General features: G+C 49.9%; 2 protein-coding genes across 2 annotated transcripts in view; one reads left to right on the top strand and one right to left on the bottom strand.

The window, feature by feature from the left end:
• Positions 1 to 3,572, bottom strand: part of LOC123025300 (cytochrome P450 2J1-like) — a 7,571-nt gene extending 3,999 nt beyond the window's left edge. Inside the window, exons 1-3 of the mRNA XM_044433891.1 lie at positions 3,111 to 3,572; positions 1,290 to 1,452; positions 377 to 493 (exon numbers count right to left, since the gene is read on the bottom strand). Coding sequence (XP_044289826.1) covers positions 377 to 493; positions 1,290 to 1,452; positions 3,111 to 3,311 — 481 coding nt within the window. The 5' untranslated portion in view covers positions 3,312 to 3,572. The remainder of the gene's footprint in view (positions 1 to 376; positions 494 to 1,289; positions 1,453 to 3,110) is intronic.
• A 1-nt stretch (position 3,573) lies between these two features.
• LOC123025299 (cytochrome P450 2K6-like) overlaps positions 3,574 to 11,360 on the top strand; it is an 8,027-nt gene continuing 240 nt past the window's right edge. The window contains exons 1-3 of the mRNA XM_044433890.1: positions 3,574 to 3,869; positions 8,799 to 8,986; positions 9,666 to 9,822. Of these exons, the coding sequence (XP_044289825.1) occupies positions 3,641 to 3,869; positions 8,799 to 8,986; positions 9,666 to 9,822 (574 nt within the window). The 5' untranslated portion in view covers positions 3,574 to 3,640. The remainder of the gene's footprint in view (positions 3,870 to 8,798; positions 8,987 to 9,665; positions 9,823 to 11,360) is intronic.

The raw sequence follows: 11,360 nt of genomic DNA, 5'->3' as shown, positions 1-11,360 counted from the left end.
ATTTCTATGCCGCCCCTTGCCGAAGCCTCAGGGCGGCTTACAACACAATACAATACAATATAAAAAATAACAATATAAAATTAAAATTAATAATATAAAATAAATAAAAAATATAAATGATATAAAAGAAGTTATAAAAGAAAAGAAAAGAAGTCGCCCTGGCCAGATAAATAAGTAAATGTTGTTAACAATTAAAATGACGTTTAAATAAAAAGGTCTTCACCTGGCGCCGAAAAACAAATAACGACAGCGCCAGGCGGACCTCTCTGGGGAGCGCATTCCATAACTTAGGCGCCACCGCTGAGAAAGCCCTCCTCCGAGTACATACCCTCCTAATTTTTTTCACGGAGGGTTCCCAGAGAAGGGCCTCTCCCGCAGATCTCAAGGGGCGGTCGGGCATATATGGATGTAAGCGCTCCTTCAGGTAACCAGGTATCATTTGTCGTTCCTTCTTGCTGCTCTTCCAAGTCTCGTCTGTAGCAGATGAACTCAACTTTTTACCCATAGAAACAATAGTTAAGGTATCAGAAGTGATCTGGCACCCACCCAACAATTAGCACAAGTCTAATTATTGGCACAATGGCAAATAAACAGAGAAACAGTATAAAGATCAGGGATCAGAGGATGGGAGGGATACAAGTGCTGCTGCAATGGAGGTCAGCTCTGCGCACAGGTTGGGCACTCCAGTCCGTGGGCACCTCCCACCCATCCTGCTCCCAGAAGGGACAGCCGTCAGGGGTCCACCTGGCAGGATAGGTAGCTTCTCTGTGTTAGTCAGGAAGCTCTTCCGTCTTCAGAAGCAGGTGAGATAAACAGGCGAAGCTCAGCACATATGCCAGAGAACCCATTTGCTCAGCTAGCGCAATCTTCCACCTGTCCAGTAACTACACCTTGCTCAATTAGTATGCTGATCTGGGACCATGGCCAGCAGAAGCTTTGTCTGAAACACACCCTTGGGTCCCAGGTAGTTACATTTCCACTATCAATAGTGGAAATGCAACACTGAAGCATCCATTGAGAACTTGTGAAAACATCTAAACCCGTTTTCGGAACACGGTAGCAGCCAGTTGTGTTAGGTTACAACTCACATCATCCCCAGGTGGCAGGCTGTATCAGCAGGGGAGGTGGGAGTTGTAATCCAGCATATTGCCGCAGCATGAGGCTGAGAAGGCTATTTCACAGAATCACATAATGTGTGCACACCTTTTAAAAACAAGCAAGCAAGCAAGCAAGCAAGCAAGCAAGCAAGCAAGCAAGCAAGCAATGGAACTTTATGAAAAGAAACTCACCATATGACCCAAAGACTTCACGTGTAAAAGGCAATTCTGGACGATCTACAAAATTTTCACCCTGATGGACAAGGACTTCCTTCACCAGCGGCAGCCCACTCACAACCACAAACTGCATGCTTGCAAGCTGCAGGCTGAGGACGTTGCCATATTTTTCTCTAAGCTGAAATGGGAAAAGTAGACAAGACTAGATGCATTCCAGGTTCATCTGTCAAACTGCTGATCGGTTAATGTAATTGTGTACTGAATTTGGATAAATTGGTTGGTGCTCCCCGAGGATCTTCTGTCCTTGCCATCTGTGGCCTTAGAGCTTTGCCCCAGAATGGGGGACATCGAGTGGACGAGGAGAACCATTTGTGTGGGGCGCGGGGAATCTGCTGCTGTTTCCTGTACTTGGCACTATCGAGGAACTGCTTCTCTTGTTCACTTGAACAACCCATAAAACAGCACCAACAGATGCCATGTTTTGTTGATCAATATCACTTCTTTGCCATATATTTTAAAGGCTAAGAAAGAATCACTGAAAATAAATGTTATTTGGTTGGTTTTGTCAGGGCAAAAGCGCAGAGGTTTGGCCCTTATATGGCTGCTGAAAGGCTGGCACTGTATGAACAGTTGAAGACCTCAGATGGGATTCCTGACCTGATTAGGATGTGAGTCTTGCTTCCCACGTACACCTTAGAAATGCAGAAATGCTCGTGTCCCTGTCCTGAGAAGCCGGTCCTTTGGGGCATTCCTTAGACATGCTAATGTCTCAATCTCCTTGAAGGTTCTTCTCTTGTCTGTTGTGTTCATCCCCTATTGCTTCATCCTCATATGCCTCCAGCATGCTGTGTACCCGATCTCCAAACTTTCCCAAGCTGTATGCAACTGATAGGTTATAAAAGCATCTTGTATACACTCCATCTTTGAAGCCCCTTTGGGGGCTGCCAACATGTTGCACGTATTTCCCGTTTGGGAGAACAACCTGCAGACGTTCCTTTGATTGTGCACCCCACTTACTCTTGAGTATTGGATTGTTCACTCTTGGCAGTTTCTCTTGGCTCGGTCATTCTGGTGCTGGAAGGGCACACGGGCAGAGCCGGGCTTGGTGCCCTCTGCTCCTGCCTGCACGCGTCAAACTTCTTTCTGAATCCAACTCTTTCTGCCTTCAAGTTAATCATTACTCAAATGTTTGCTGTGCCAATGTAGTCAGAGAATCATAGAATACTAGAGCTGGAAGGGGCCAGGAATCCCATCATGTTCAACTCCCTGCTGTTGCAGGATGCCAGTTTATACCATCTCACCCAGATGACTGTCCAGATGCTTTTTGAATGCCTCTAGTGTGGGAGAGCTGTCTAGGCAACTGGTTCCACTCTTGTATTGCACTGAACGGGAGGGAAAAATGCTGGAATGACAGAGCCAAACCCACAGCAGATGGATCCAGGCTCTGCTGAAGCCACCGGGATGGAGAGTCCACCTGACTGCCCCCCGGGAAATTGCCTCCATTGTCAAACAATCTTGCCGTCAAGACCTCCCTCCTGAAGTCCCACTGAAGCCCCGTATCCTGCACTGGAAGCCCATGAGGCTGGGAAGGCTTTTCTAAAGGTCCCCACAGTTCCCTTGGGGGCAGCAGAGAGCATCTGAAGAGCGCTGTCCAGTTGCCCCTCAGCCTTCTTTTCTTCAGAGTAAAGGTGCCCAGTTCCTCCCACTTGTCCTGGAGGATTTGTGTCCCAGACCACTCCTCCCAAGCTCTTCCAGCACGTTTAAACCTTTGGAAACTGCGGTGTCTATACCTGTTTCCTTGCAGCCCTTGTCCCTCCAACTGGCCCCGATCCTTACCTTCTCTATATCAGAAAAAGACTTCCTGGCACTAACATGCAGAAGATTCCCCAGGAAGGGGAGACGCACGGGACCCGGAGGAAACCCCCTCGGGCGCCTCCCTTTCAGGTAGTCGGCAAGGAGCAGGAAGGTAGCCAGGAACACCAGAACCACGGGGAGAGACAAGCCCTCCTGGAGCGCGGAAAGTAAGTGCCGCAGCATCTTCACCCTCTGCAGCCGGCCAAGCCAGACGGTCCGTGGAGGGAACCCAGCAAAAGGAGCTCTGCCTTTCTCTCGGCGGATGTTGTGAGTATTTCTCGTGCAGCTTTTGCAACAATGAGTACAAAGGCTGCCTGCCAAAGGGCAACACGCCACTCCCACTGAACGGAAACTGACTCATCTATCCCCTGACAAGGAAGAAGCAGGAGAAAATGATCTTTCTCAATGCACAGGGAATGAGGAAGCATTTTGTGGCCAGACTGTTTCCCCCATACTCCATACACGGAAATGGCTGAATCTCCTTTCAGCATGGGGGCAAAGCTGCCCCCTCCATGACACCTGAGGCTCGACAAGGGGGTGCCATGCAAGCCCCACGGCAGGCTGTCCTGCCCTCCAGCAGCCCCCTGCCGTGCCCCCTGCTGTCAGCAGCAGCCCAGCGAACTCCTGCCTGCGCTCACCCTCCGCAACATCGGGATCGATGCTCTGCCGTTCGCTGGCAGGCCATGCGCTGTCAACAGGGCGGGCTCCTGGGCTCCGTTGCTCCAGCCCTTTGGACCAGAGGTGGGTCTGCAGTCTCCTCCTCTTGCTCAGGTGCTGCAGAAGCTCGCATGCCCCTGCATGATGCTGCCAAGAATTATCCTCACTATTCCTGCCCTATCCCCATCGCTCGCCTTCACCCTCCTCCTATGGCCTCGCCGTTCCCCCGCCATCTGGCCGCCTTCTTCCCACTGCTCTCCACTCCGAGCCTCCAGCCTTGTGCTTGCTTCCTCTTCCCTGCCTTACCACTTCACCACCATTTCCCATGCCGAGCATCTAGTATCCCGCGTCTGGACTCTCTCCTTCTCTCCCCTCTCGCCTTGGCTGGTAATTTCCCTCCCTCCCAGGGTCTAGTCTCCGCCTGCACCCCACACCTCTCTTTGGATTAGCCAGGCCCCACAGCAGCCAGTATGGGGCTAGCCACAAACTCCATGGGGGACACGTTGGGGCAGTTCTTCCCCTTCCCAAACGGGATCAGATGGGTGGGGGCCCTGTCCAGGAGGGTCTGTTTTCTAGAGGGAAGGAAGTCAGTCTGATCCTAAAAAGGAACCATTTTGACATGGACAATTTGTCCCTGAGCTGGTAAGTGAATATGAGAAGTCTCTTTTCAACATCCATAATTGGCATGATCCTAACCCGTCAACTTCAAAAAGAAACACTCCCTTATTACTTCTTCTCCAGCACAAGTTTAAACGTGTTGCAAAAGGGGCAGCTGTGATCCCAGCTTCTCTTGTTTTGTTAGTTGGAGAGAAAGTGGGAGCAGTGGAACGGAATGGAACTAACTCGACGTTGTTATTGGGGGAAAAGGTCACAACGCACCTCTACAATCTGCAGAAATCCTTTTATACTCTGTGCATTTTGGAGTGGAATTGCATGTATTTAGTTTGATTTCCAGGAAGCAGAAAAATGGGCAGAGGTAGCCATTTTTTCCACTCTCAGTGTTAACAGGAGAGGTTGGATTAATATTAATATAATTTCATTTCCTGGGCAATCACTCGACCCGCTATTGTCCATCACCAATTCAGTATCCAATGTGAGATGCGCTCTGACATTCAGACTCTGAATTTTTCCAGATGAAAAATTCCAGAAATTTGCTGAAGATGTTGAATTTGACTTAACATTTGCAGGAAGTTTCTTTGATATCATGAGCAGTTTTTTTCTTCTTTCCTACTCAGCCACTGGGTCTCCAAAGACCAATGTTCCCTTTCAGCATTCTGAAACTCTCATCCTACTAGTTAGAGTATTGGGCTTAGTGCCTCAATCTTAACTATTGGACCACAGATCCCAACTATCATGAGGATTAAAGGCATGTGGCTCAGAGGAGACCATGTGTAATGTACTGATCTCTTTGGAAGAGAGATGGGACAAAAATGTAACCCTAATCATATACTGAAGAATTAATGGTAGACAGTTATTTATGTAATAAGCCTCTATGTTGCATTTAGGAAAATAAAAATGAACGAGAAGCACAAGCACCTGAAAGTATTTGTAGAAATATCATTTGATGTTTATTTGCTAACTCTGAGTATGAAACACATCATTTATAAAAGGTGTATATTACAAAAGAACAACCACCACCAGTGGTTCTAGATAGAGCTCTGGTATGCTCCCATTCTGAATTATCTCATTCAAACAGTCCAGAGGAACTTTCCCTGTCCCAACAGACAAGGGCTTTCTCTATTTTTAGTCTTATTTCTCTGTTCAGTAATCCTGGGCCTCATGCTCTAGCAGACTGTCCTACGTAGAGAAAATTGTATGGAGGCAGGATAACATAAAAGATATAAGTGGATTTAAAGCACCCCAGAATGATTCAAATGGAAGATTCCATTACTTTGTGGGTCTTAAAATGTCTCAGTTCCGATGCCTGGAGGCTAGATAAGCAATACTGCGTTTGAAATGTGCGGAGCTATTCTCAGCATGGGCACTAGAGGGCAACACATCCCTGTGTCACTCTCGATAGCCATGGAAGTGAGGAACTGGCCATTGGGTATGTCCTGAACCACGTGCCAAAGTTGTTTTAGAAGGTGTTGTACTGCCCATGGTATTTCAAAGGCCAAACATTCTGTGCAAACCCTTTGATCTCTAATACTGTGTTCTGATTATACCTATCTGCTGGTAGGCAGTTCATCTGCCTCTTGCGGAAACTCCTACCAAATCATCAGAGCCCCCAACCATTGAGGAATGGAGAAATAGTTTAGCAGAATATGCAGCGATTGCAAAGCTAACAAATTATGTAAATAGAAGACCATTAGAGGAATGTAACGACAAAGGGACATTTTACTGTGCTTAGCATGATTAATGGAATTCCAGGGGAGTTTGGAAGGGGAAAAGGAAAGCAATAGATTTGGTTAGAAAATCTTTTGATGTATAGAATAATGAATCTTTTTTCTTTTTTGCAAATTCTCATAGAGCATGGGAAGATATCTTCCCATGCTCTATGAGAATTTGCCAAAAAGAGTTGGTTCTGGGGCCTGCAGTATATGGGCTGTGTTGTTTGTAATTCCCTTGGCAACTTTATTTTGTTCACTTTAGTCTGTTTTGTTCACGTTAGGTTTTCCTGTGTTCTGTATTTTTTCTATGTAAGTGTATGTGTTGGGAAAAAAATAAACTCTTACGCAGTCACAGATGTGCCTATGGAGGCCTCTTTTGATGCGAGGAATGGCTAGGAGTGCAATTGGGTTTGAGCCTCCAGGACTGACCCCCTGGTCTATCAGGTGACAGAGGCAAAGGAGAATGGCTTGCCTGCGATCGCCCAGGATCCCCACCAGTGGTTCTGGAATAACGTCTGCCACCTGGTGGTGACAGGAAGCAAAGCAGGGTGTTCGTGAGGAGCTCCCTGCAGGAGAGGGCCGTCGGTCAGGCAGCCCAGCCACAGGCCAGGGCATCCTTCAGCGCCAGCACCCATCCTGAACTAAGCATGGAAAAATACATAACCAAAAAAAGGCTTTACAACGCCTTATTTTTCCTGGAAAATTGGAGAAAGGAAAATGCGTTTGTGTGCCCCGACGGAAAAGCAAAAGGAAAAGAAAAGAAAGAGTGAGAGAAAATACTCTGTCAGGAGGAGGGCCTGAGCGACCCCGCAAGTGCCAGCAGAACCAGGAGCACCTTGCAGGCACCTGCAAAGAACACCTGAGGAGCAAACTCGCAGTGCGGCCTGAGGCTCCAGAGACCAGCCTGAACGACTTCCTGACACTGATGCTCTTTGCCACAGCGGCACAAGTTTTCCTGGTGACTCTGTGCTCTGGCCCCATATCTCTGAGCTGTGCCTGCTCGGGTGGCTTCTGCCCTGCCTCACTCCAGCCTGTTCCTGCCTTGCTCCTGTCTGATCCTATGTGCCCCAGTCTGCTCCAGGCCTGCTCCTGTCATGTGCTTGTGTGCTCCTGTTGTTCCTGGCCTGCTCCAGCCCCCTCTCATCTGGACTGCTTTTATGTGACTGCTTCCCTGGTGTCAGACCACTGGACTGTGCTCTCTCTCTCTCCTGTACCATATTTGTAATACCATATGAACTGCTGCTGGAATGGCTGCAGATTCCGAGGGGCTCTTTATGCAGCAGGGTTCTCTCCCTCTCTTTTTCTGCTGTCTACCATTTTCATTGGTGGATGGAGCATGGATACTGTAAGAGAGCCACAGCACAGCCAGCTTTTCTCCGCCCACTTGGGTGTGTCCCTGCGTGAACCTTTGTGGGCACACACTTCCTGTGTCTGTGCCCTTATTCCACCACCCTGACTTTCCCTGGTGCTCTGCTTTTGCTCCACCTTAGAAGTTGCACCTCTCTCCACTGAAAGGCTAATGCTTCTCCCACAAAGACCGTCTGCACTTGACCTGCCTGGATCACCACACATGCCTCACATGGGCGGTTGCATAGCTCGGAACAGCCGCCATTTCCCTGCCTTCTGGCCCCAGCAGCCATGAACAGTAGGCTGGGACCACTGGGCATTCCATCCCCATCTGCCAGTTGGCTTCAGCCTTTGCAACTGAGGGGGTGTGGCCAGGGCACATTCCTCCTGCCGTAAGTAGGTACTGCTGACCTCATAGCCACGCCCCCAACCCATAACCGGCCAGGCGGACTGGTGCAGCTGTGGAGTACATGGAGCTGCTTTGGTTTCAGGGACCCACAAGCATCTCGTTTCCCCCTTCAGAAGAAAGCCAGGTAGTGGTTAGAAGCAACGGAAGAAGCACATCAGGAGGAAGCTCGTGGCCTTCCAGTGCTGAGGAGGGATGTCCGGGAAAGCTATCTCGGTTTGTTCTTGATCCGGATCTTACACCATTTGCCCAACTGTGAGAGGAACCTTTCTCTTCTGGTATGCCTGGAACCTAAAGCTGCCCATTTAGAAAGCCTGGAGAAGAAGATTCTTGGACTGAAGGCCAAAATTAGTGCAAGTCAGGAAATAAACAAGCAAAACCCACCATCCTTAATTGGAAATTGCACCCCTTTCTGGAGGTTATTGTGCAAACACAGGTGCCCCCTCCCCCAAATTATGGAAAGACAGTTGATGTTTTGAAAACATCTGTCAAATATACATACATGAATTCTTCCTACAAAAGCTGGATATAAATGTGATGCAAATAAGAAAACATAAAGAGTTGGAGGCATAATATTTACCTTGAGCATCTTTGTTTGCCCGAAAGCTCCCCTGTCCTGCCTCGTGAGCTCAGAGCAGGACTCTGACCCCGCAGCACCCCTTGTCTTTCCCCCGTGCCCCACCCTTGGAGCAGTCCTCTCCGCACTGGCTGGGGTCCAGCAGTGCAAGAGCCCCACTGGGGCTGGAGCTACAGGCATTGCATGGGTTGGTGGACAGGGAGCGAGGCTCCGGCAGGAGGGGGGGAGTCCTGCTGCAGCCTCAGCCCCCGCTCCTCGCAACAGGGGGCTAAAGCCACAGAGGGGGACACTCCTGCAGGTCTAGGGAAAAATCATGCCAAAAATGAAGCTTCTCTTTCCTTGCTCTTGTGCAGAGAAAGTCCACAAGGAGATCCAAGATGTTTTTGGTTCTTCCTGCTCTGTCTGCTATGAAGATAAAAGGAAACTGCCCTACACCAATGCGGTCATTCATGAGATCCTGCGCTCCAAATATCCCTTGTTTTTTGGGCTCCCAAGACAGAGTACCAAGGCTCTGAGCATGAACGGCATTCCCATTCCCAAGGTATGGAATGCACTCAGAGCTGCCACCCTGTCTCCCAGCACCAAGAACCATCACTTGGTTTATCTACTTAATTAGTTCTTTTCTGGGCAGCACAATAGCTCCCACCCAAACAGGGGTCTGCCAGCTCAATTTGCTGGGGGGGGGGGTCACCCCACAGCAGAGAGGAGAGTCAGCCCAGTCCCTTGTAGCTTGATTTCATCCTTTGCTGCCGTGCTGCTGATTGGCGAAAGGACAGGAAAAGCACACTTTGTTCTCCTTGAAGGAAGGCAGCTAACTTAGCAGCAAGCGCTGTGTCCAATTCACAGAAGAAGGATGTTTGCAGAGGCTAGTTTGCAAACCAGGTCCTGGGGAGAAGGCATCACCCCACCAGCATGACCGCCAACCTGTTGTTGCCTGTGGAAAAAGTCAAAGGGAAGGGGGAAATAATCTGGGGCCGCCAGCGAGCCCCTCCCACCTCAGGGATGCTCTCTCCTTGGCTCACCAGCTCTGGAGACCACCGCCATCTTCTGCCCAAGGGAGGAGCTGAGCTGGGACAGGCTGCTGGATGCCTTCTCTGCAGTGAGTTGCCTCCTCTGAGAAAAGTGTGCGTGATCTGAGTGAAGAGTGCTGGGAGGGTGAGGAACAGTCCTGAGATGCACTCTTCTGGGAACATTCTCAGCAAATCTTTTCTTCCCTGCAGGGGGCCCGTATCATTGCAGACCTGTGCTCTGTCCTTCACGATCCCAAGTATTGGGAGACGCCTCATGAGTTCAACCCGAATCATTTTTTGGACAAGGAGTTTCTCTCAAAACACAGAAGGGATACTGGGGAGGGACGGCGTCATCAGAAGAATCCATGCAGGCAATGAGGAGTGCCCAAGAATTGCCTCATGTAGAAAAGCTCCTGAGCTGAGCTGGACCTGAAACCAAAGTCCAAACCGAGCTTGAAGCAAACTTTCCTTGTTTTTCCCCATGGGTACAAATAGTTTGAGCCAGCTTGTCATTTTCTGTGAACACGTGCAGGTTGCTCTAATTCAGGCTGAGCTTCTGTGCAGTGTCAGGTCACCTGCAGGGCATCTCTCACACACCTACCTGAGCTGAAGGGCTTCAGGACTCACATGGTGGGCTTGCCCCACTGGGGAATGGTCCTGTAGGGATGGCCCTTGACCTACCTTCCCATATGGAATTAGAAAAACCTGGGTGTTGTGGGACTTACTTGGTGAAACGCAGGGGAAATGAGTTCCAGGGGCTGAAGGTGAAATCCTAGGCAGGTTTAGGCTGAAAACGGCCCAGAGATCCCACCATGGGAGGCTGAGGCCAGCTGGGAAATGCAGGCCTTCTCTTGGTCCGAGCATACGTAGGATTGCGCCCGAATACTTGCATCTCTGGATGACTCGTAGGCTTGTTTTCTATTTCCGTAAGGGAACAGGCTGCCCTTGTGTGGCGTCCAGGAGCTCTTCCAGTTTCACAAGGACAGGGCCGTCCTGTGTTCCTCCCAGAGAAGAGAGTGCTATCAGCAGAGAGCTGTGATGGCAAGGGCTATGCTGGTCGTTGGGGCCATGAGCCAAATCCTTCAGTGCAGGCCCCTGCTTCAGAGCCCCCCCCTCCCCCCGGAGCCCCCTTTCAGGGATGGCAGGCAAAGGAGAAGTGGGGACAGAGGGAGAGGCAGGGCAACGTCCCCCGGGCATTCGCACGCCTCAGCCTCCCGCACAGGCCCCAGGAAGGACGCTCTGCTTCATGGCGCATGCCCTGCCTTTCATTCTGTGCTCGGCTCAGGGACTGAATGGACGGGCACAGGCGCATTCATGACAAAGGAAAAGGTAGGGAGAGAAAGGATGCTTTTGTCAGGTTTCTGTTTATATTTTTGTATACATAACATTTGTGCAGAACTGTTGATTAATCCCCACACACACACACGCACACGCCAATAGGCCCAGCAACTCGGTGGAATCCACACAACTCTGGAAAGCCAGCCAACTAGTTCAGATTCCTGTTGACTCCACTATGGATTTCTGCAGTGGCCCTGCTTAGTCAAGGTGGGAGAAATGAGCACAAAACCCGCTGAACCTCCCAAAAATTTGGGCCCCAGAGAAAGGGGGCATGGCCATATGGTGAGCCTCTGAGGGCTGGTGGACAGCAGGGGGCGGGCTGGAAGCGGACTGGGCATGCCGTTCTGCCCCCCTGCTTTAACTTGACATCCCGGTGGGAACACTCTGCACGCTTGATGGCATTAATGAATTGATTTATATCATGAACTTTTCCTCATAGCTCAGGGCAGCTTGCAAGGTCTTCCATCTCCCTCTTTAACCTCACAACCCCCCCATGTGGAAGTTTAGGATGGGGCAGGAAAGAATCTTGCAACCTGTGCTCCTTTCTCAGCTATCCCCCCAATTTCT

The sequence above is a fragment of the Varanus komodoensis genome, unplaced genomic scaffold, assembly GCF_004798865.1.
Source record: "Varanus komodoensis strain SLA01 unplaced genomic scaffold, ASM479886v1 scaffold262, whole genome shotgun sequence".
Taxonomy (NCBI): domain Eukaryota; kingdom Metazoa; phylum Chordata; class Lepidosauria; order Squamata; family Varanidae; genus Varanus; species Varanus komodoensis.
This window is presented reverse-complemented; position numbering and strand designations above follow the sequence as displayed.